This window comes from Macrobrachium rosenbergii, chromosome 13, assembly GCF_040412425.1.
Source record: "Macrobrachium rosenbergii isolate ZJJX-2024 chromosome 13, ASM4041242v1, whole genome shotgun sequence".
Taxonomy (NCBI): Eukaryota; Metazoa; Arthropoda; class Malacostraca; order Decapoda; family Palaemonidae; genus Macrobrachium; species Macrobrachium rosenbergii.
Genome location: NC_089753.1, coordinates 60,044,681 through 60,068,004, shown reverse-complemented (window position 1 = coordinate 60,068,004; position 23,324 = coordinate 60,044,681). Strand labels below are relative to the sequence as shown.

The window sequence follows — 23,324 nt, the reverse complement described above, 5'->3', positions numbered from 1 at the left end:
GTCCCAGGAACGACAGCAGCAATGCTTAGGAAAAGTCTCATCCTTCCTGGGGAAGGAAACATGCTCGGTGAGGGAATGGATGAGTTTGCTGGGGACCATTTCCTCGCTGGAGAAGTTTGTTTCCCTGGGAAGACTGCATCTCAGACCGCTCCAGTTTTTCCTGGCGGAAAACTGGATAGACAAGGAGGATCTAGAGGAGACCCTGAGGATCTCTCCGTCTGTCAAGGATCACCTGAGGTGGTGGCTCGACCCCTCAAGGTTGGCAGAAGGGTTTCTCTACACCTTCAGAGCCCCGACCTAGTGTTGTTTTCCGGCACGTCCAGGGAGGGATGGGGAGCAACACTAGGGGGGAGGAAGTGTCAGGCACCTGGAGAGGGGAACAGGTGTCCTGGCACATCAATCTCAAAGAATTAGGGCTATTCTGCTGGCCCTGCAATTCTTCGAGAGCCAAGTATCAGGCCGAATGATACAGGTAAACTTGGACAACACCACAGCCTGGCATACCTCAAGAAATAGGGGGAACTCGCTCCTGGTCCCTGTTTGTCTTAGCGAAGGAAATCCTGCTTTGGGCCCATGCTCGGGGATCACGATTCTCACGAGGTTCATGGCAGGAGTGGAGAATGTCCGCGTGGACCTTCTCAGTCGGCAGCATCAACTTCTGCCGACCGAGTGGACCCTTCACGAGGAGGTGTGTCAGGAGCTGTGGAGGTTATGGGGGCGTCCCTGGTGGATCTCTTTGCGACGTCCAGGACAAAGAGGCTTCCTCTATACTGCTCTCCCATACTAGATCCAGGAGCAGTTAGCAGTAGATGCCCTCCTCTGGGACTGGAAGGAATGGATCTCTCACGCCTTTCCTCCCTTCAAGATTCTGGGAGAGGTCATCAGGAAGTTCGCAGCGTCGGAAGGGACGAGGATGACGTTGATCTCCCCCTTTTGGCCAGCGGCAGAGTGGTTCACAGAGGTCGTGGCCTTCCTGGTGGACTTCCCAAGAACACTTCCCCTGAGAGTCGATCTGCTCAGGCAGCCCCACTTCGAAAGGTACCACAAAAACCTCCCGCTCTGAGTCTGACTGCATTCAGACTATCTCGAAAGTTGGCGAGAGCGAGGGTTTTTCAAGAGCAGTGGCAAGGGCTATCGCCAGCGCCAGGAGACCCTCCTCCAATGTGGTGTACCAATCAAAGTGGGCCAATTTTTAGGAAATGGTGCAGAAGCAAGGGGATTTCCTCAACCACGACCTCTGTGCCACAAATAGCAGACTTCCTTTTCATCTTAGGGAGAAGGAAAAGCTGGCAGTCTCGACAATTAAAGGATATAGAAGTATGCTGTCGGCAGTCTTCAGACATAGAGGTCTAGACTTAGCCGACAACAAGGATCTTCACGATCTCTTGAGGTCCTTTGAGACTGCTAAGGTACCTCAGCCGAGGACGCCTTCCTGGAACCTGGATGTCGTCCTGAAATTTTTGATGTCGGATACATTTTGAACCTCTTCATTCGACATCTCTCAAGAATGTGACAAGGAAGGCTATTTTCCTAACTGCTCTGGCGACGGCTAAGAGAGTTAGTGAAGTTCAAGCCATCAGCAAGCACATAGGCTTTAGAGGGCATAATGCCGTATGCTCCCTAAGCCCTTGTTTCTTGCCAAAACGAAAATCCTTCTAACCCTTGGCCCAAGAGTTTTGAGATCAAGGGTATGGCAGAAATTCTTGGGCAAGAATCAGAGAGAGTCCTGTGCCCTGTCAGGGCTCTCAAATTCTACCTAGACAGGATGAAAGGAAGTCGAGGCCCGTCGGACAATCTGTGGTGTTCTGTCAAAAGGCCGGACTTGCCGATGTCCAAGAATGCTCTGGCATTCTTTTTAAGAAGCACGATCAAGGAGGCTCATTCTACCTGCCAAGACAGCGACATGAGACTTCTGAAAGTCAAGGCTCACAAGTGAGAGCCATTCGCGACCTCGGTGGCTTTCCAGAAGAACATGTCCTTAGCGATCTTCTGGGTACCACCTTCTGGCGAAGTAATTCAGTGTTAAGCTTCATTTACTTGTGGGACGTGAAGACGCGACATTTGAAGACTGCTCTTCGCTGGGACCATACGTTTCCGCAGACACAGTGTTGGGGGAGAGAGCAATACTCATCCTATCCTTTAGGGGTTAGGAAGTATTTTTAATCTTGATTTTGTGTTTTATGGTTGTTGGGTTGGCCACCGAGGTGGACGTCCCAGTCGTTAGCTTATGTTAGGTTTAATGACTTAGATAGGCTCGGTCAGGTGGTTGGTCGTTGCTCCTTTTGCCCTCACAGTATGGTCTTATGATCTAGTCCCATTGTGGTCACGCCCCGTGAACAGATCATCTAGAACTCACCAGCTATATAGGTCACTACCTTGCTGGAGACTCTAGTAAAGCAGAAGCAGGCTTGGGTGACAGTAACCACAAAGTCAGCTATGCTAACAGGTAAGGAACCAAGGCGTCAGTCGCCTACATATATTTGTTTCCTAAATCCTATTCTGTCTCTTCCCACCTCCAATGGTGGGATTCAGCTATATATATATCTGACAGGTAAGTCTCATGAACAAAATGATATTTTAATGATAAAATAAAATTTGTTCATACTTACCTGGCAGATATATATAATCATAGTGCCCACCCACCTCCCCTCAGGAGACAGTGGCACTAGAAAATCTGAACAGAAAATGGGAATGGTTCCTGGTACCCGCCTCCCAGCGGCGGGAATGGGTACTAACCACCTGACCCCACTGCGTGTGCCGCAAGTTTTTGAAATTCTGTCGGACTTCGGAGAATACAGCTATATATATGTCTGCCAGGTAAGTTTGAACAAACTTTATTTTATCATTAAAATATAATTTTTAAGGTTTTAGACATTTTTAGCTTCCTCGATTCTTGTCAGAGTGCTAGCAAGGAAGATTGAATGACTGCCCAGACCTCACTGAAGATTTTGCCTCTGATTGGTTGGGAATGCTTTCTTGTGCGGATAGGGCAGTGAGAGATGGCTCGTCAGAGCTTACCTCTCTTTTTTTCAATGGGAGTATTGAAAAAGAGAGAATTGTGGTATTCATTGACCTCAAAAGGAGTCTTGCCGACACAGAAGTCAGCTCTGCTTTTCGCACCCTTAGACAAGTCTCATCTCTTCCCACAAGTCATAGTGAAAGAGATCGTTTCAGACTTGCAGAAGTTGTCTACATCCGATTTGCTTGTGCAGTCCACCAAATGTCCGAGAGAACCTGCTGCTTTCGCTTCTAGATCGTTGTCACCCTTACAGCCCCAGCCCTTTTGTGGAGGGAAACAAAAACCTCAACCAAGACCTCGCTCCAATTTGTGACCTACAAAATCCATCAAGAAGTTGTCCTTCAAAGCCAATCTTTAAAAGTGAGAGTTTAGTCCTTTGCGGCCCAGTAGGAGCCAGATTTCATTTTTGGAACAAATGGGCACACAGAGGAGCGTATTCAGTGTACTCAAGGAGGGCTATGCCATTCCATTCAAGCGAGCTCCTCCCTCAGCAACACCTCCGATCACCTTGACGGCATAATCAAAAGGCTCCACGAAGATTTTGGCCCTGTCTCGGGAAGTTGAATCCCTTATTCTCAAATGGGCGGTGGAAGAGGTCGTAAATTGCCATTCAGAAGGTTTTTACAACTGCCTTTTCATGGTTCCAAAGGCCTCGGGGCTGGAGACCCGTTTTGGACATCGGTGCCCTGAATGCTTTCGTTCTGAAGACAAAGTTCCACATTACAACAGGTGGACTGGATGATCACCCTGGATATGCAAGATGCCTATTTCCACACCCCTATTCATCCAGACTCGAGGAAGATTCTGCACTTTGGCTTTCAGGGCAGGGTACTACAGTTCCAGGCTCTATGCTTCGAGCCTATCGACAGCACTTCAAGTATTTACCCGATCCTTGCTCCTCTCGGGAATTGGCTTCACCCTCTGAGAATAAACATCAACCTGTATTTGGATGACTGGCTCCTCCTTTCTCCATTGGAGGAGAAGTGCACGGAGGACTTGAGGGAAACTTTGCCTGACACAGTAGTTGGGCATTATAGTCAACGAAAAGAAATCCCTAATGAACCTGACAAAGAAGATTCCCTATTTGGGGATGATCCTGAACTCACTGACTTTTTGGGTTTTTCTGTCACCCAAAAGAGTCAACACCTGTCTACATACTGTCCGTCAGTTCCTTACCCTTCCATCCTGCTCAGCAGTATTGTACAGTGGATGAGGTTTAGGGACCCTGGCATCAGCAGAACAGTTCATGAGGCTAGGCAGGCTGCATATGAGACCCCTGCAGTTCTCCCTCAAAGCGAACTGGTGCAGAAAGACACAACCAGACTCCTCATCTTCCCTATAACGTTGGGGATCAAAGTGGATCTTGGGTGGTGGTTATGTGATCTAGGCTAGGGTGCTCTTCTGGCTGGCTGAGGAAGTCCCTGGAACACGGACAACAGTGCAACAGAGTTCCCACATCAATGTCAAAGAACTGAAGGCTGTTCACTTGGGCCTTCAGACTTCTCAAACCTAATCTGCGGCAAGAAGGTGGTAGTGCATGCAGACAACACAGCTGCACTGTCATACATTCGCAAACAGGGGGCCACCCACTCCTCTCTCTACAAGGCAGTGAGAGATCTTCTGTGGGCGGAAAAGAATAGAGTAACTCTTACCACCCTGTTCATTCAAGGGAGAATGAACATGATCACGGATGAGTTAAGTCGCCTCAAGCAGGTCCTACTGACAGAGTGGACCATAGACCCATTAGTCTGCAATGATCTGTGGAGGGTATGGGGCAGGCCGGCCATAGATCTTTTCACAACTTCGAGAAACCACCAGCTTCCGCTCTTCTGCTCTCCAGTCCCAGACTCTCTAGCATGGGTGACAGATGCCATACTTTTGGACTGGATAGGCCTGGATGTTTATGCCTTCCTTACTTTCGGGTTGATCAGGGAGGTAATCAGCAAGTTTTCGTTGCTTCAGAACACTTCCGTGACCCTAGTTGCCCCCTTTTGGCCAAACAAGGAGTGGTTTTCAGACTTGATTGGGCTGTTGGTGGATTTTCCAAGACTCCTTCCACAAAAACAGTTGCTGCTCAGCCAACCCCACTTCCTCAGATTCCACCAAGGGTTGTCTGCTCCGGCCCTGACAGGCTTCAGACTGTCACGAGCCTCGTCAAATTGAAGGGCTTTCGAGACAGGCTGCAGAAGCAGTTGCAAGGTGCAGGCGAATGTCTTCTGCAATCCTCTACCAGTCCATATTGGCAATTTTCAGAAAATGGTGCAGCTGCCGTAACATCTCTCTTTCTGAGACAACTGTAAGTCAAATAGCCAACTTCTTGCTATTTTTGAGGTCCGTCAGGAGATGATCGACATCTACTATCGAAGGGTATAGGTTGATGTCCAGTTCAGTATTTAAACACAGAGGCATGGATCAGTCCTCTAACCAGGACATCGGTGACCTAATCAAATCTTTTAAGACGAATAAACAAGAGAGTTCTGCCTACATCTCTTGGAATTTGGACATTGTCTGCATCTCTTGGAATTTGGACATTGAACTGAAGTGGCTCTCAGGTCCTTCCTTCAAACCACTCTGATCTGCCTCACTCAGGAACCTCACCAAGAAGACACTCTTCTTAGTGGCACTGGCTACGGCCAAACGTATTAATGAGCTGCAGGCAATAGACAAGAGAGGGCTTTTCGCAAGGGGGGACAGTCTGCTCCTCATCTCTTGGATTCCTTGCTAAAAATGAGGACCCTTCCAGGCCCTAGCCTCATTCTTTCATCATCAAGAACCGTATGGATGTCTTAGGTCCCGAGGAAGAAGAGGGGCTCCTTTGTTTAGTGAGGGCTCTCAGGCACTACCTGCATAGGAAGGAGAAGATTAGGGGACTGTCAAGCAACCTCTGGTGCTCTGTAAGAAGCCCTGTTTGTCCTCTTTTGAAAAATGTCATTTCCTTCTTTCCGAGAGAGTTGATATCTGAAGCTCACTCTCAGATCCAAGAGGATGCTTTTCCATTTGTGAAGGTTAAGGCTCACGAAATTAGGGCAGTCACAACTTCGATATCTGAAGCTCACTCTCAGATCCAAGAGGATGGTTTTCCTTTAGTGAAGGTTAAGGCTCAGGAAATTAGGGCAGTCACAACTTCCATGGCATTTAGACATATGTCTCTCTCTACGATCCTGCAGTTGACATTCTGGAGATGTAAGTTTAACTTCACCTCACACTACCTCAAGGATATAGAGACCGTGTTTGAAAACTAACACTTTTGGATCTTTATCCATGGCTGGCATGGTTTGGGAGAGGAAGCATAGAAAACTCTGTTCCTTTGCTATCCCCTTGCTTTGACATAAGGTATTGAGTCTGTGGGAAGCCTCGCGGTACATGGCACCTAGAATACCCATTAGTTTGTAGTTTAAGTGGTTTGGGTTGTGGTTTTAATTTTGCAGTGTAGGTGATAGTGTTGATCTTTTTATTCTGGTCTACGCCAAGGGTAAGGGCACTTTTTAAACTTTGTTAGCATATGGTGTACTTCCTCCACTACAGAGTTCCCACTTATGTAGGGGCGAACCTTGGCTACACTGCCACACCCACTACAAGTTGAGAGAAGCGCCAACCAGAGGCAGTACCCACCTGCAGCAGCTCTCATAACAGGTAACAAAACAACAAGCATTTATTCAATGCTGGCATCTTTTCTATTTCAAAGTCATTACTTACTTAATGTCTTGGAGTAGAATATATCCTTGTTTTTCCCACCTCCTAGCAATGTGGAATCAGCTATGTAATTACTTGGTAATTTACTTATATAAAATGACATTTTTATGATAAAGTAAGGTCTTATATATACATACCAAGTAATTACAGTACATGATTGGAGTCTGCCTTCCTCCCCTTGCATGGACATTGAGCATGAAACGAATTGAGCTCTCTGCTAAGTTGTTCTTATCAGTCCTGGAAAGTGGGCAGACCCTTGTCACCTACACACAAACAATAGAAGCCCCGCCACGTGAATTTTGAATTTTTAGGTTGCTGTGGTTAGAAACTAATAGCTATGTAATTACTGTACTTGGTAAGTATATATAAAACTATTTTATCATAAAAATGTCGTTTTTATGGCTGCCGGTGAAATTTCCCTTAAGCTGTTCAAAAGCAGAGGAATTAATTTACAAATCTGTCAGTTTCAATGGCTTCACCTCTCAAACTATGGTGGTGATGATGTCCTTAAAGGTAAAGGCCTTAGTGCAGAGAGTATTATCAAACTTTCTAATGAAGGCTCCTTCAACAGTTTGCCTTTTGCTGCTACTTTGATTTTTAAAGACAGGCTTCAGAACATCCAGTGCAATTATTGGATCTAGAGAATGTCCGGCACTGTTACTGGCACCCAGTCATGAATGCAATTTGGTGTTCAGCTAATCTCACTAAGCAATTTCTCCTTGTTTTCCCCATGTAAACTTGTGAGCAATCTTTACAGAGAATTTAAGTCTACATTCTTGGGAGAAATCTTGTAGGATCTATGCATTAATAATAATAATAATTCTTCGTTTTAACGTGCGTTAATAAATTACTAAAATTGAAGTTGGTTGATGTTTAGCAATTTTCAGACATCCATACTTTGTATATATTGTACAGTGATGTTTTTTAACCAAGAGATGATGATAATGAGGATTTTTCTTTTTTTGTGGAAAATTAGAAGGATGGTTATCTAGGCCTAGGTAAAACATATATCAGAGGCCATCTGAAGACAGTTTCCCCCAGCAAAATAGCTAAAATCCGCGAATACTTAAAACCCCTCTAAAAACACTCAGAACTGCCCATTTTTGATAGTTTAAACACAAGAAAAACCCTGTAAAAATGCTTATACCTGAGTAGTTTAATAGTTTTATCACAAAGAGTGCATTTATTCATGAAAATGATATGAAAATACAGTAATTAGTGAATATTTCTCAGTGAAAAATACCTCGAATGGGCGAATTTTCCACGGATAATCGGTAGATATGTTCCACAGAGAAACCCGCGAATGCGTGAGTCTGCGAATTGTGAGAACGTGAATACGGGGTGTTTACTGTATATGTATAGACTAATCACAACAAATATCATGCCATACAGTTACCTTACCATGCCTCAGAACTTAGTGTTCATATGTGTTTATAAGCAAATTATGTTCTACACCAACCTCAGTTTCCTGGATTGGAAGCATGCCTGTCTTGCAGGGAAGAGAATCATACATGTCCAGAAATACACACCAGCCTTAGTGACAAGATCTCAACATTGAATGCTTTTGATTTTTGTATGTTGTAAACTAGCATTTTAGTGAGCTGTGAATATTGTATGATTCATCACAGTCTTTCAAAAAAGGCCACTCCTTTACATCAGTGATGTTAAGAAAAGACTTCATACTGACTCCTCTTTTTTCCTCCTGATTCAGAAGATATATTTGCTTTATTTCCTTTGTATTGTTTAGTACCAAAGATGTTCTTATGATAACATCCATGCAAATGACACTTATTGTATGAGAGAGTAAAGCTGATTTGGAGAATTGTATTCCTAATATATTTTTAAATTTACAAGGAGAATATAAAATTTGCACCATTAGGCATTGGTGTGGTGAACCCATCCAAAAATGGTTAGGCTACTAAGGAAACTATAATTTCTGAAACTTTTTTTTCACATGAAGCAAGCGTTTTTTCATATTTGCGACTTTTCAACCTGAAAATAAGGAATTACATTCTTGTTCAATTCCAAGAATGAGCCACTAAAGAAAATCTTGTTAGTTTTGTCAAATCCGACACCAGACATGGTTTTGAGTACTGTATTAAGTTAGTACAGTTGACCCTCGTTAAGGCGGCCTAATAGGTAGTCCAGGGTGTCCATCTTAGTTAATAGTCCGATTAAACCAGCAATATCTAATATATACCTATAAATATACTGTATGTCATTATTTTTATAAAGAGTATGAATAATAAACCAATATAGAAACGTTTGAATTAAAATTCACAGTAAAAGATGAAAAATGAAGAATAAAACATGATAAAAATTATAGAATTCAGCCACTTATGTTGATGTGTGAGCACTAATTACAAACGAGAGAGAGAGAGAGATAATTGTTGTCCTCACGTTATGAGAGTTAAATTATTTATGAATTATTACGGAGACAGAGACAGAGACAGAGAGAGAGAGATTACCTAGGAATGCTTTGACCCACTTAACAGCAACACTCCCCTTTCCTGTCATATTAATTTAACATGTTTGACAGCTTTGCACTCAAGATTTTCTTCAAAAGATCAGGGAATATTTGTTCGTTTAAAATACATATCACGTAGTATAAATTTCGTAGTTACAATTCAATTATTATTAAAAAAAGAAATCGCTGCATCAGCTGCATTGATCTTTAGTAGAGTCTTCTCTATTTTCCTTATAATAGTTTTCTCTCTGTTACTACAACTGGCGATAATGCGCCAATGTGATTCATCAGGCGGAGGTAAATTGTAAGGATAGAGTCAGATATGGTGAGCATAGTCCATAAGGTTATATACACACAAAGATTTTTATTATTTAAAATGTCATTTAATTTATTCATAAAAGTTTGAAAACTTTTAAATAATAATAATTATTATGTTGTGCACAGTCAATTTACCTTTATAATCAAACATGAATAATTTTGTAAGGAGGACCAAGAGAGAGAACGAAAAGGAATATAATAGATGTTTATAGAAAGGAAACTTCTTAGGCTTATTTTTACATATTTTGCATTATCAGTGACCGTCTTTCCCGATATCAGGATTGAAGGGGTCAGTTTTAACAAGGGTTGACTGTACGTTTAAAATTAGGCCAGTTTTGTGCTTTAGGTGGAGAAATAGGATATCATTATGATATAGCTCTAATCAGAACAGTAAAGTATAAGATTGTTTTTGTTCCTAGTCCCCCACTTTAGCAGGTCTTTAAAAAGCTGTAAATGATCTACTTTAAGAATTATTTGGAATTATCTGTTATTACAAACTAGTACATTGTATTACTAATACCTTGAACATTCCAGAAAAATAAATTTTTAAGACAAACAAAGCATTTTGGTACAATTCAACATTTCCATGGAACGTGCATACCTTTTCATATTTTTTTTTAATATACCATGGTAAATATACTACAGATATCTTGTAGAACTGCAGGTGTTGGCTGTGGATTATACTACAAGTGAATTTGTTGCAATAGAATTTAGACCGATGTTTCTCTAAAAAAAATTAAATTCAGTTGAGCTTATTATATAATTGTTCCAGGTAAATGTCTACGGGACCCAGTTAAAGAATTCATATTTTTCTCCTCACCTAATTATTGTATAAAATTTCCAGGTGTGAAGGGTGTTCAGGTTGAAGAATTGTGGAGTTTGGATGATGAATCATTTTCCAACTTGAAGTAAGTTATTAATGAAAATAATTTTGTTTCTTGCTGGACAGCACTTCTGTAAAGACTTAAGTATTCCATGTATTCAAATAATATACAAACGATATAATATACAAACTATATCTTTGTAAATGCCTTCCCAGGCTATTGAAGTAAATTGAATTCTTAAGTGACAAATTAGTAATGGGAAATTAGTGGTAGGTAGTTGGTAGGAGGGCATCACATTTCTTCACTTGCTGTTCAGCATATTTTTATTTTCTTATTTTTTAACTGTTACCTTCATCTAATGAATGGTAGAATATGTTGGTTCTATGTTTACTATTTCTGTGCATTTGTGTCATTTTAATTAGAGTTATCTACAGGGAGCCCCCTGTATTCGTGGGGGATGCATACCACACCACCCTGCGAATAGCTAAAATCAGCGAATACTTAAAACCCCATCTAAAAACACTTAGAACTGCCCATTTTGATAGTTTAAACACAAGAAAAACCCTGTAAAAATGCTTATACCTGAGTACAGTATTTTAATAGTTTTATCACAAAAAGTGCATTTATTCATGAAAATTATATGAAAATACAATAATTAGTGAATATTTCTGAGTGAAAAATACCACAAATTGGTGAATTTTCCACGAATAATGGGTAGATATGTTCCACAGAGAAACCAGCGAATCGTGAGAACGCGAATACGGGGGGTTTACTGTATATGTATTGTTTTGTGCTGACCTATTTTATTAGCCATTGTACATTCATATGCCAGTTATAGTACATACAGTATTCAATTTTCATTCTAGACAGATGACTTTTTTATCAGTATATTTCCACTCTGGAAAGAGGTGAGTGTAGCTAACCATATTTTTATCTGAATCATGCTCCACTCTGGATGTATGAGTAATACCTTCATGGAAAGTTTATTGTAGTGCGAAAAGTCAGGCCCGTGAGTTGTATGTGCTTTAACAGTTTTTCTGGTGATATTAGGGCTTGGTATGAGATGGATTATATAAAAAACAAAATTGAATTTTCAAGAGAAACTTCTTACTTTATGGTAGCATAATCCTGCAGTTACAGAAGTGAAACTTCTTCGTTATAGAAAGCAGTCATAAAATGTCTGACACTTCCATAGGAGTATGGGTTTGGGCTAAAAAAGAAAAATATTATGTATTTAAAAGAAATTTACATATGTTTTAACACAAACCCAGCTTTTCATATAAGTAACTTACCTAGTAATTACACAGCTATATTATTCACTCACGAGGCAGCTTAAACTTTATAAATCACGGTAGCTCTTCTATTGTTTTTGTGTAGGTGACTACCCCACCCACTATCAGGGAAAAATTGGAACAACAAAGCAGAAAACGTGACTACTTTTCTGCCGGCCTTCAACGTAACATTGAATGTTTGCAGCAGCTTTTTTTTATTTCATCGGTATTTTAGATCTATGCTTCCAGAATTCGGTGAAGTAGCCTTCAAGCTTGTTAGCTTAGCTTAGATTGTTTTATACCTAATTTTGTGATTTACCATGTCGGACTCAAGTTCCTCCAGCATTAGGTATTGTCAGGAGGGCTGTAAGACCAGGTTAACAAAAGCCACTAATGATATTCACACAGTTAGTTCAAAATGCAGGGGACAGATATGTTCTAAAGAGCTAACTTGTGATGAATGTAAATATTGCGATGATAAACAGTGGAAGGTGTTGAAATCCCAAATAGATAAGCTTGATAGGGATAGTAGAAGTTGTAGTCTAGAACCTACACCTAGGCCTAGTGTTGTTGATGATCTTGCAATTCCTTTTTCCCCTGTTCCAGCCTTGTCTCCCATCCTCAGTCCCCCTAACATTGCACTATCTACTCCCGTGCCTAGCTCCCATGCTTCCGATCCCGATGCTATGGCCAGTCTTGAGTGCAAGTTTGACCATAAAGTTTGATTTAGTGGTTAGGTATATCTTAGTTTAACCAGACCACTGAGCTGATTAACAACTCTCCTAGGGCTGGCCTGAAGGATTAGATTTATTTTACTTGGCTAAGAACCAACTGGTTACCTAGCAATGGGACCTACACCTTATTGTGGAATCCGAGCCACATTATGACGAGAAATTAATTTCTATCACCAGGAATAAATTCCTCTAATTCTTCATTGGCCAGTCGAAGAGTTGAACGCTGGGTCAACAATGTGCTAGGCGAGAGTTCTACCCACCCGCCCAATGAAGAAATTTTTATTTAGTGGTGAATACAGTGGCTGAATTAGGGCCATCCCTAAAAGTCCTTATGGACAAAGTGAATAGTGTTGTGCTAGTGGTGCAAATGCAGGAGGTGGCTGCCCGTCCTGCTGGTTCTCCTAGATGAAGGTCCTTGTCATACTCCCCTGAACCTGGTAGGAGACATACCTGAGGTGCAAAGGAGGGCCGGGGAGGGGGAGAGGGTTTGCCCACAGGTAGTCCCTCCTCAGTTGAACCTGTTGCACACACCCAGGCTTCAACAGACAGCCATTGGAAAGGCATCTCAGTTAGTGCTCATTGTTATCTTCAGACTCAGAGAATTCCAGTCCCAGCAAGAAGCGCCATTGGCGTTTTTCAGGTGAGTCTCGTCCCTTGAAGAGACGTATAGGCGACGTGGACATCTCTTCACCTCTTCCTCACAAACGTTGTAAGGATCCTCCATAGTCCTCAACTGTCGTGCAGTGCTTGGTGCAGTCCCGAGTCCCGTCTCCCAGCCGTTCTTTTTCAGAGCACCACTCTTCGTCTTCGTCCAGGTGCCCACACGAGTGCCCAATGTCTTCTCCTGAGTGCCTAGCACCAGTTCCAGTCTCTGAGCACCCATCGCTAGCTCCCAAGCGCCTGCTGCCTGCCTCTGAGCGCCCAGCGCCAGCTCTGAAGCATTCGGTGCCAACTGTCAAGCACCCAATTCCCTCTTTGCCAGATTCAAGTTCTTCTGTCCCTGTGGTAGAAGATTCTTCTTTGGTGCCCATCAAGAAATGGTTGAATGGCATTTTGGGTTTGCTCCATAAAGCTCCAGTTATGACCAAACCTCCTAAGGACTTGTCTTGTCCCTGGTTTCTTCAGTTGATGAGGATTTAGTGCAAGAGCCGCCCCTTCAGCTTATGTATCTCTGCTGAGATATTTCCTGGCAATTTTTCCATCGTACTTCAAGCCAGCATCTCCGGCCCCACCCCCCTTGACTCTCCTTATGAGAACTCAAGCAGATGTCACCACTGGTTCTCTCCTCTTCAAGGAAAGCACTCAAAGAGGTTGGTGATTGGCTCTCAGTGGAGAGAGAGCAGGGTAAGGCCACCTTTGCTTTTCCACCTTCGAGGTTGACAGCCAGGAGATACCTCTCATATGCTACAGGAGAAGCTCCATCCTTGGGAGACGTTGCCTCCTTCCAGGCAGACTTCTTGGGTCTTATTGACTCAGCACACTGCTCAGCCTTCTCGTTGGCAAAAGTGATGTTCTCTTCCATGAGCTGGATCATCTTGTGAAGAACATATTCAAAGTTTTCGAAGTGTTCAGTTTTCTCAACTGGACAGTGGGTGCCCTCACTAAGAAAATAGAGGACTGCACTGATTGGGCAGGAGACCACTGCAGAGTGGCTTGGCTTACTGTTGTGCACAGAGAAAGCCATTGGAGACGGCTCCCTAGTGCTTGCATCGCTTTTCTTGCTGGGAGTTCTCAAAAGGAGAGTTGTGGTCTCCATCACTACTAAAGGAGTAACTTCTTTACAGAAGTCTGCTATGTTATACTCTCCTTTGGGTCACCTTTATCTTCTTCCTCAGTCCACAGTCAAGGAAATAGCTACGGACCTCCAGAAAAAGTCAACCCAGGACTAGTTGGCCCAGTCCTCTATGTGCCCTAAAGAGCCATTTTCTTTTGGCTCCAAGTCAATTTCTCCGTTTCGGCAACAGCACTTTCATGGGAGTAGACAGGCTATTTCTCCCAAGCCCTGCTCCAAGGTTCATTTCTCTGCCAGGCCAATCATGAGGGCTTCCACCAGACCTTCATCCAAGAAATGAAACAACAGTCCTTCATGCGCTAGACTTCTTTTTTGGGAGAGGTGGGGTGCCAGAGGAGCGGAGCCTTGGACATTCAAGATCCTGAAGGAGGGCTACTCGATTCCATTCAAAGGGTACAGGCAGTCCCCGTTTATCGTTAGGGGTTCTGTTCTGATGGTGTGATGATAACTGAAAATCGCTGATAACCAAAAATTGGCAATTTTCGGGGCTTATTGGCACCGAAAATCCCCCATTTTCAGTTATCAGCGCCTCTGTTAAGTATGTATCAGTGCCAATACCCAATTATCAGTGCCAATACGTGGAAATTGGTGATTTTTGGCGCCAAAAATTGCAGATTTTTGTCATTAAACAAGCCCCTTAAAACCCGACAGCTGTTAACCATGGACTGCCTGTATCCCCTGCTAGTCTCCAAGCCAATCACATTGATGGCTTACTCGAAAGGCTCCAAGAAGTATGCGGCTCTCTCAGAGGAAATGTCATCCCTCCTCCGGAAGAGAGCCATAGAAGAGGTAGAGGATTATGCCACGAAAGGTTTTTACAACCATATTTTTGTAGTTCCCAAGTCATCAGGGGGTTGGAGACCTGTCCTCGATGTCAGCGCTGTGAACTTCTTTGCCCAGAAGACGAAGTTCAGAATGGAGACAAACCAGTTGGTACTATCATCTATTCACCAGGGCGATTGGATGATCATCCTCGATATGCAAGGTGCATATTTCTATGTCCCTGTTCATCTGGACTCCAGAAAGTATCTCAGGTTCGCCTTCAAGGACAGAGTCTTTCAGTTTCGGGCACTGTGCTTCGGCCTCTCTACAGCTCCTCAAGTCTTTATATGAGTGCTCACCCCTCTCATGAAGTGGCACCATCACAAGAGAAGTGCACAAAGAACATACAGAAAACCCTTCTCCTGACCCAAGAGTCTGGAATGCTGATCAATTTGCAGAAATCTCAGCTGATCCTGACTCAGGAGATTCTTTATTTGGGGATGAGGATCAACTCTGAGTTTTCAGGCTTTTCCATCCCCCAAGAGAATCGATTCCTGTCTGCAGACAGTCCATAGTTTTCTCTCTTTCCAGTCGTGCTCCGCAGAGCGAAGGATGAATCTTTTTAGAACTCTAGCCTCCATTGAGCAGTTTGTCAAGCTAGGCAGAGTGCATATGAGAGTTCTTCAGTTCTTCCTGAAAGCAAGTTGGAACAGGAAAATGCAACCAGACTCATTTGTGTTCCCCATAACAATGGAAATCAAGTTGAACCTGTGATGGATGGTTCGAAGGAAGACTTTCGGAAGGAAACTCGCTGCTCCCTGTGAGCCCTGACCTATTCTGCTTCTCAGATACCTCAGATCTAGGTTGGGGAGCCCTTATGGGTAACCTGGAAGCCTCTGGGACGTGGTCTCTGGAACAGCAGAACCTGCACATCAATGTCAAGGAGTTGATAGCTATCCATTTAGGTCTCATAACCTTTTCGGACACAATTGCCAACAAGACAGTAGTGGTACACTCAGCAGCACCACTGCTCTTTCCTACATCAGGAAACAAGGCCAGACTCACTCCTTCTCCCTCTGCACAGCGATGAAAGAACTTATTTGGGCGGACCAGAATCGAGTGAAACTGGTCACATGTTTCATTCAAGGGAAGATGTGTGGTGGACAAACTGAGTCATCGCAAGCAGGTCTTCCCCATGGTCTGCAGTGAACTTTGGAAACCGTGGGGCAGACCAACTTTGTACCTGTTCGCCACATCAAGGAATCATTGCCTACCTCTCTCTTTTTCTCCGGTCCTGGATCCTCTGGCATGGGCGATAGATGCCGTGCTTCTAAATTGGTCATATCTAGACCTATACACACTCCTGCCATTCAGCACGGTAAGGGAAGTACTCAACAAATTTCAATCTCATCACAATGTGACAATGACCCTGGTAGCTCCTTTTTAGCCTCTCAAAGAGTGGTTCCTGGACCTCCTGAGACTTTTGGTGGACTTCCCGTAACTGCTTCTGCAAAATCGGCATCTACTCGAACAGCTGCCCCACTTCTGGAGGTTCCACCAAGGATTATCCGCTCTAGCTCGGACAGGCATTAGATTGTCCGAGACTAATCAGAGCGGAGGGATTTTCAAGACCAGCTGTGGAGGCTATTGCAAGATGTAGACATTAGTCTTCTTGCCAAGTCTACCAGTCTAAGTGGGCAGTCTTCTGAAGGTGGTGTAGCATCCATAACATCTTGTCTTCTGAAACCTCTGTAGCTCAGTTAGTGACTTCCTCCTCTACCTGAGGACTGCCAAGGGGCTCTCTTCTTCCATCACTAAAGGGTATAGATCAATGTTGAGTTCAGTTTTTAAACACAGAGACCTAGATCTTTCCTCTAACCAAGATCTAAGCGATCTGATTAAATCCTTCTCGACTTCCAAGCAAACGAAAGTAGACTGCGTATCTTGGAACCTTGATGTGGTACTCAAGTGGTTAATGGGCCCTTCTTCCAAGCCTCTCCATTCCCACGTCTCTCAAGAACCTAACTCGAAAGACTCTTTTTCTTGTGGCTTTGGTGACTGCCAAGCAAGTTAGTGAACTTCAGGCCATAGGCAAGCGGTTAGGATTCGCTCAGGGAGATGCACTCTGAACTTTCACCTTAGGTTTCCTGGTCAAGAACGAGACACCATCCAATCCCTGGCTGTGCTTGTTCACTATTAAGAGCCTTATGGATATCCTCGGATCAGAAGAGGAGGAAAGGGCCCTTGGTGGAACCTCCAGAAGTCGGGTAGCTGTTTGAGTAGATGTGGATTTTGCAGAAGCAGTTTCGGGAAGTCCACCAAAAGTATTACTTAGACAGAACTGAGAAAGCCAGAGGGCCCTTCCAGTAATCTCTGGTGCTCTGTCAAGAGTCCCTCTCAACCCCTATCTAAGAACGCATTGCTGTTCTTCCTTAAGGGATCTGATTATCAAGGCTCCCTCGCAGATCCAGGAGGACATCCTGCCTACCTTCAAGGTGAAAGCACACAACATTAGAGCAGTTGCCACCTCTTTTCTTTCAGATATAATATGTCACTCTCTGCAATTCTTAAGTCTGCTTACTGGAGGTGTAAGTCCATAGTTGCGACATTTGAAAACTGCAGAACCCTAGGTCCTTTGTCAGTGGCTGGCATGGTATTGAGGGAAGAAGCATAGGAAGTGTTCCTTTTATCCTGCATCTCTTCGTCTTGAAGCAGGGTGTCGAGTCATTGGGTACTTTGTACCTGGAGTGCCCACCAGTTTTTTAGTGGATGGGTGGTGGTTTTTAATTTTCAGTGTAGGTGACAGAGTCGTCTGGTTATTGTTTTCTTTTGGTACTGTGCCCAGGGCAAGGGCATCTGTTTTTTATGCTCTGCAAGCAATCGGAATTGTCTTTTGCTCCAAAGCTCCCACTTAAAAGTAGAGGTGCCTCGTGGCTATTCCGCCACGTCATTACAGGTCAAGATAAGCACTGACCAGAGGCAGTAATTACCTGCAGTAACTCTCTTACCAGGTAAGGAAACAACAAGCATTGTACCAGTGCTAGCAAATTGTCTATTTCAAATTCATTTTTATGACTGAATGTTTTGGAGTAGAATATGTCCATGGATCCCACCTCCCATCAATGTGGGATTCAGCTGTGTAATTACCTGGTAAGTTACTTATATGAAAATTTTATTTTCATGATAAAAGTAAGTTTCATATATACTTAAGTAATTACAGATTGGAGCCCTCCCTCCTCCCCTCTCATGGACGTAAGGGCACAAAAGAAGTGACTTTTTCTGCTCTGTCGTTCCTATTGTTCCCTGATAGTGGGCAGGGTAATCACTTACACAAAAATAATAGAAGCGTTACCGCAATTTTTTAAATTTAAGCTGCCACACAAGTGGAAAATTAGTTGGTAAGTTTATATGAAACTTAATTTTATCATGACAATAACATTTTTATGTGGGATGACCTCTTTCTAAATCCCATAACTATTAATTCATGGAGGCTTTGAAAGCCAAAACCTATGGAGTGTTGCTCATGAAAACCAGTTCTTAAGCTAACAAAGGATCGCAAAACAGACATTGACTTTGTTTGTAAAGATATTGTACTCATCCATAAACAAGGCCAGGATGTTGTATCAAGGATTCACTTTCTCTCTTCATGTGGTGTAGAAGCCTATACTTCATTGAGAGCCTAACTCTTTGAGGTAGGACAAGGGGTTGTGAGGAAGTAGATGGTTAATCTGATAAGTGACTGATAGGATCAGGGTTTGAGTATGCACAAGATCCTAAGATAAAAGTCAACAAAAATCAAAGCGAAATATCCAAGATGCAAAAGTGATAGAGGAAGCATTCATGTTCCTTTTAAATGTCAAAGAACTGGTTACTGCCCTGATCTTATGTCCTTTAACCTTAAGATTAGAAGCTTCTAAGTCTGAGGTGCACATATAAGCTCTTAAGATTACAGGCAGCCCCTGGTCAATGGCGGGGGTTCTGTCCCTGGCCGAGCACCGCTAACTGAAAATTGGTGAGAATAGCGCCGAAAACCCCGCTTAACTGCGCTGTTAACCTGGTATCGGTGCTGAAATCCTTGCTTAAAGGCGCCGCTAACCAGAGATTGGTGCCAAAATCCCCACTTAACGGCTCCGTTAACTGGAGATGGGAATAAAAAATCCAGTTAATGATGTCGCTAGCAAAGTGCTGTAACACCGAAATGCCATTAACCATTGCCGCTGGTAACTGGGGACTGCCTACTTGTCTCACCCACAAGGAAATGGTGTTTACCCTTAATGGACGGGCATCATCATATGAGTATCTATAACATGTTTAGAGTGATGGATGGGCTAACCCACATGAGTATTAATATTGCGCGCCATGCGATTTGCATGAATTTAGCGGGAAAGATGTTCATAGCACTTCTGTGGTCAATAAATGACCTATGGCAACTTCAGTAGCTCAGCACAGGACAGAGGGGATCAGTGTGCTTTGAGACTTGATTGGGAAATGTATTGACCTTCTCTATCCCATGATGTCTATTTATTTGCACATAAATATACCCAGGTATTGCTGTTGGTTTTAGTTCTTATCTTTTATGGTAGTATGTCAGCTATAATTGTAATTTTGCAAAGAAAACTGCAAAGAAATATTAGAAAAACATGTATACCTCACAAAAAGTTACTGCATCTCCCCATCTCTGTAAATCTTGCAAATATTTTACAACAAATATGCTCAGAATTTGTAACTGATTTTAGTTCTTATCTGTTATGATATTGTGTGAGCTGTAATTATAGTTTTACAAAATAAAATAAAATAATTTATTAGAAATAACATGTATAACTTGGTAAAATTAGCATTATGAGTTTCTTGTAAAAGAGGCCCCACACAGGGTTGTAAATAGTCACTTTCAACTTCCCTTGGAAGGTAGGGAAAAAATTTTTAGAAATTTTTGTTCTTACACCTTGTGCATTTGCATATCTTCCTCTTTCCATTGATGTTTTTTTTTTTTTTTCTTAAACTGGCCAACCTTAAAGTATTCCCAGTCTGGGGGTGTGCTTAATACAGGATATTCTGGCATTTAGCCCATCCCTTAAGGGTTAAGATGAAGGAAAATTTTTAGGGGTGATATTAGATGAGAAACTCACCTTTGGACCTCATATAAATGACCTGTCCAACAGGGTTAAACAGTCACCAAATATATTGAAGGTATTGTAACATTTTGATTGGGCTGTAAACTAAAAAACTCTGCTTAGGCTCGATATATCTTTGTTTAAGCAAGTTAAAGTATGCCTGTCAAATTTATGGATCTACCTGTAACACTGTGGAAAATTTAGATATGGTATATAACTTGGGACTACATATATGTACAGAGGCGTACAGCGCTTCCCTGTAGCCAGTATAAACAGTATGCGGACTGGGACGTAGTCCCTTTCAATCTGCATGGGGGAATCAAACTTAACCCTCACAGTCCGGGCTAAATATATATTAACCACACCCCTAGACCGGGCTAAATTTAAGGATGGCCAATCTTAAAAAAACACATCAACGGAAAGAGGAAGATTTGCATATGCACATGGTATAAGAAAAAAAATTGACAAAATTTTCTGTACCTTCCAGGGGAAGTTGAAAGTGAATATCTTTTCCAAAAGACAGTCGTAAGAATATCCTAATTTTACCATAAGTGTTTTTTTTATATTTTATTATTTTTCGTAAAATTATAATTACAGCTCACACAATATCATAACAGTTAAGAACTAAAATCAATAACAAATTCTGAGAACATGCATTGTAAAATATTTACGAGACATCCTGGTATCGGGAGCTGCAGGGGTTAGGTACCACAACCGAATACCGAAAATCCACGATATATTGGAAACTCTCTAAAAATGCTTATAAAAACCTATTTTTGTTATTTTGTGACTATTAATTTTTATGATAAAAAATGTATTTAGTCACAAAAAAATATGAAAATACAGTAATCAGTGAATATTTTTTTACGAAAACATCGCAAATTACCTAAATTTCCGTGATTTACTGAAAAATGTGCCACAGAGAAATCCACGAATAACTGAATCCGCAATTGCTGAACCACAAATAAGCAGGGGTCCACTGTACCTTCCCCATGACATCTCAAGTCAAACTGATCTCCCTCTATCATCTACTGAGCTAGTACAGTTGCCGTATATCAGTTGCCAGAAGTCATTTATGGCCCATGAAAGTGATCTGAACACCTCGAACAAAATTCGTTCAAACTGAATGGTGCAAAATCTTGAACATATATGTATGTAACCTGGAATCCATCCCAAAGGTATATGTAAACATATATACTGTATGTGTCACGCAGCCACAAGGAGTTACGGGGCGCGCTGACTGCCGAATTTCAAGAAAGTGTCGAATTTTAGGTATTAACAGTTTTCAACTGTTTCTAAATAAACGTATCCAGAGGTGATAATGCTACAAAAAAAATTTTGAGTTTGGTTTATTGACAACTTTGTTCATCACTTGTATGACACTATGAACCACAAATTGTGAAAAGACTTGTAAAAAAAGTCTGTAAAAAAGTCTGTATGAATAATTCAGGATAGGATGAAGTGCAGTAATTTTTATTGTACACTGTTTTGGACTGTTTTATACATAAATAAACATATCTACAAATGGTATTGCTAAAAAAAAGTTTAGATTGGTTCATGGACAATTTTGTTCATCACTTGCATGGCACTGTGAATGACAAATTGTGAAAAAATGTAAGAGTCTATGAATGATCTTGGATAGGGTCAAGTTTGAGTTTTTGACTGTTTTACATGTAAATAAGCATATATGTAAGTACGAGAGGCAACAGACTTTTATCCTTCTCGTGGTCAGGTCAACATTGGTACCTGCGTTCTGATTAGCGGACCTGGGTTCGTTTCCTGCTACCACACATCAGAATTTCTTTATATTTCTTGCACTTGGATCTTAGGCTTTGCAGTGACAAGCTTATCCAAAAAAAGCAAAAGAATTCAAGAAAGTTAAGAGGGTATTTTGGCTATTACAATTACATAGTATCTTAAATGTTATTGATAAAAAAAAATGTTTAGATTGGTTCATGGACAGTTTTGTTCATCGCTTATACGGCACAGTGAATGACAAATTGTAAAAAAAGTGTGTAAATCAAGTGTGAAAAAAATTTATTCAAAAATAATTGCCACCCACTAAAATGTCCCATTCTCTCTATTGGATGTGTCAGAAAAAACACGTTATAGTGATATAGGGATAACTTGTTCTAGATGTTCAGATTCTCTCAGGATTTTTGAAAATCCAAAAATATTTTTCTTTTGCTGTTTTCTCAAACTTACTTTTTTCAAAACTAAATGCTTATTTCTCCAAGAAGACTGAACCAAATCAATGAAACTTTTACAGAGTGTAATTTAACTATAGAACTTTATTTTGTCGTTGGGAAAATCGCTTTTCAGTGCAAATTTCAGTTTTACATATTAATTTTGAAAAGGGATGCCATGATTTTTTCAACTGCAAAAGAAATGAACTTAGAGGTCGAATTTCTAAATTTGCCGACAAGAAAATTTTTATTATTAGTTGTAGAATAAGTGGTAAAAATTTGAAGCAAATCCCTTCATTCATAAGGTAGAAACATTCATTTACTTTATAATGGGGCCTCATGGCATTGGCACTTCCATTTAGGTAAATTTCCAAATCTTTAACTTTTACAAGCAATCCAAAATATAAAGTACTGTACTGTATGTGAAAACCCCAGTGCAGTACATTGGGCAGCAAATAGGCCTCATTTGCACAGTCCTCTGGAGGTAAGACTTGAATAGAGAAAGTAGAGACAGGCATATTGATGACACCAGCAGCACATGTTGTATACGCCAAATCCCCACCTTTGTGTAAATCACCTGTTGAAATGTGTCCAGTCGTGGGAGGGGTTGAAATATGCCCAGTTGCGGGAGGGAAAAGCGTAGTTCCAAAGAAGTATTTGAAAGTGAATTTCACCAACATTCCTTCCAACACTGAGGGCAAAGCATATATACTGATGGCTCTAAGTCAGAAGATGGAGTTGGCTGTGCAGTTGTAGCAGGAGATGCCATGATCAAGAAATGAATTCCCTTCTTGCTCCATATTCACAGCTGAATAAAATGCCATGCTTGAAGCCATTTAGTAAGTTATATTTCATATAAAAAAGTTTGGTGGAAGTTTTATTATATATTTTAACAAGTAGTGTTTTATGTTCAGTAAAACAATTGGTGCTCTTTCATCACGTAATGCAGTAAGTGTAGGAGTGGCTGGCCATCCTGTACTTGAGTGTATCAGGGTGAGCTTTTGTTGGGTACCCACTCAATGTGGGTATAGATTGAAATGAGAGAGTAGATAAGGCAGGTAAAGAGGCAGTGGGTATTACAGAGTCATTCACTCATAAACTTATACACTGATTTTAAACATATTCATTTTTAATCAAGTAGTAAGTG

The 23,324-nt window shown here is 41.8% G+C and overlaps 1 protein-coding gene across 1 annotated transcript in view; it reads left to right on the top strand.

The window, feature by feature from the left end:
• Window positions 1–23,324, top strand: part of Uch-L5 (ubiquitin carboxy-terminal hydrolase L5) — an 82,414-nt gene that overhangs the window by 12,716 nt on the left and 46,374 nt on the right. Inside the window, exon 2 of the mRNA XM_067115635.1 lies at window positions 10,342–10,405. Coding sequence (XP_066971736.1) covers window positions 10,342–10,405 — 64 coding nt within the window. The remainder of the gene's footprint in view (window positions 1–10,341; window positions 10,406–23,324) is intronic.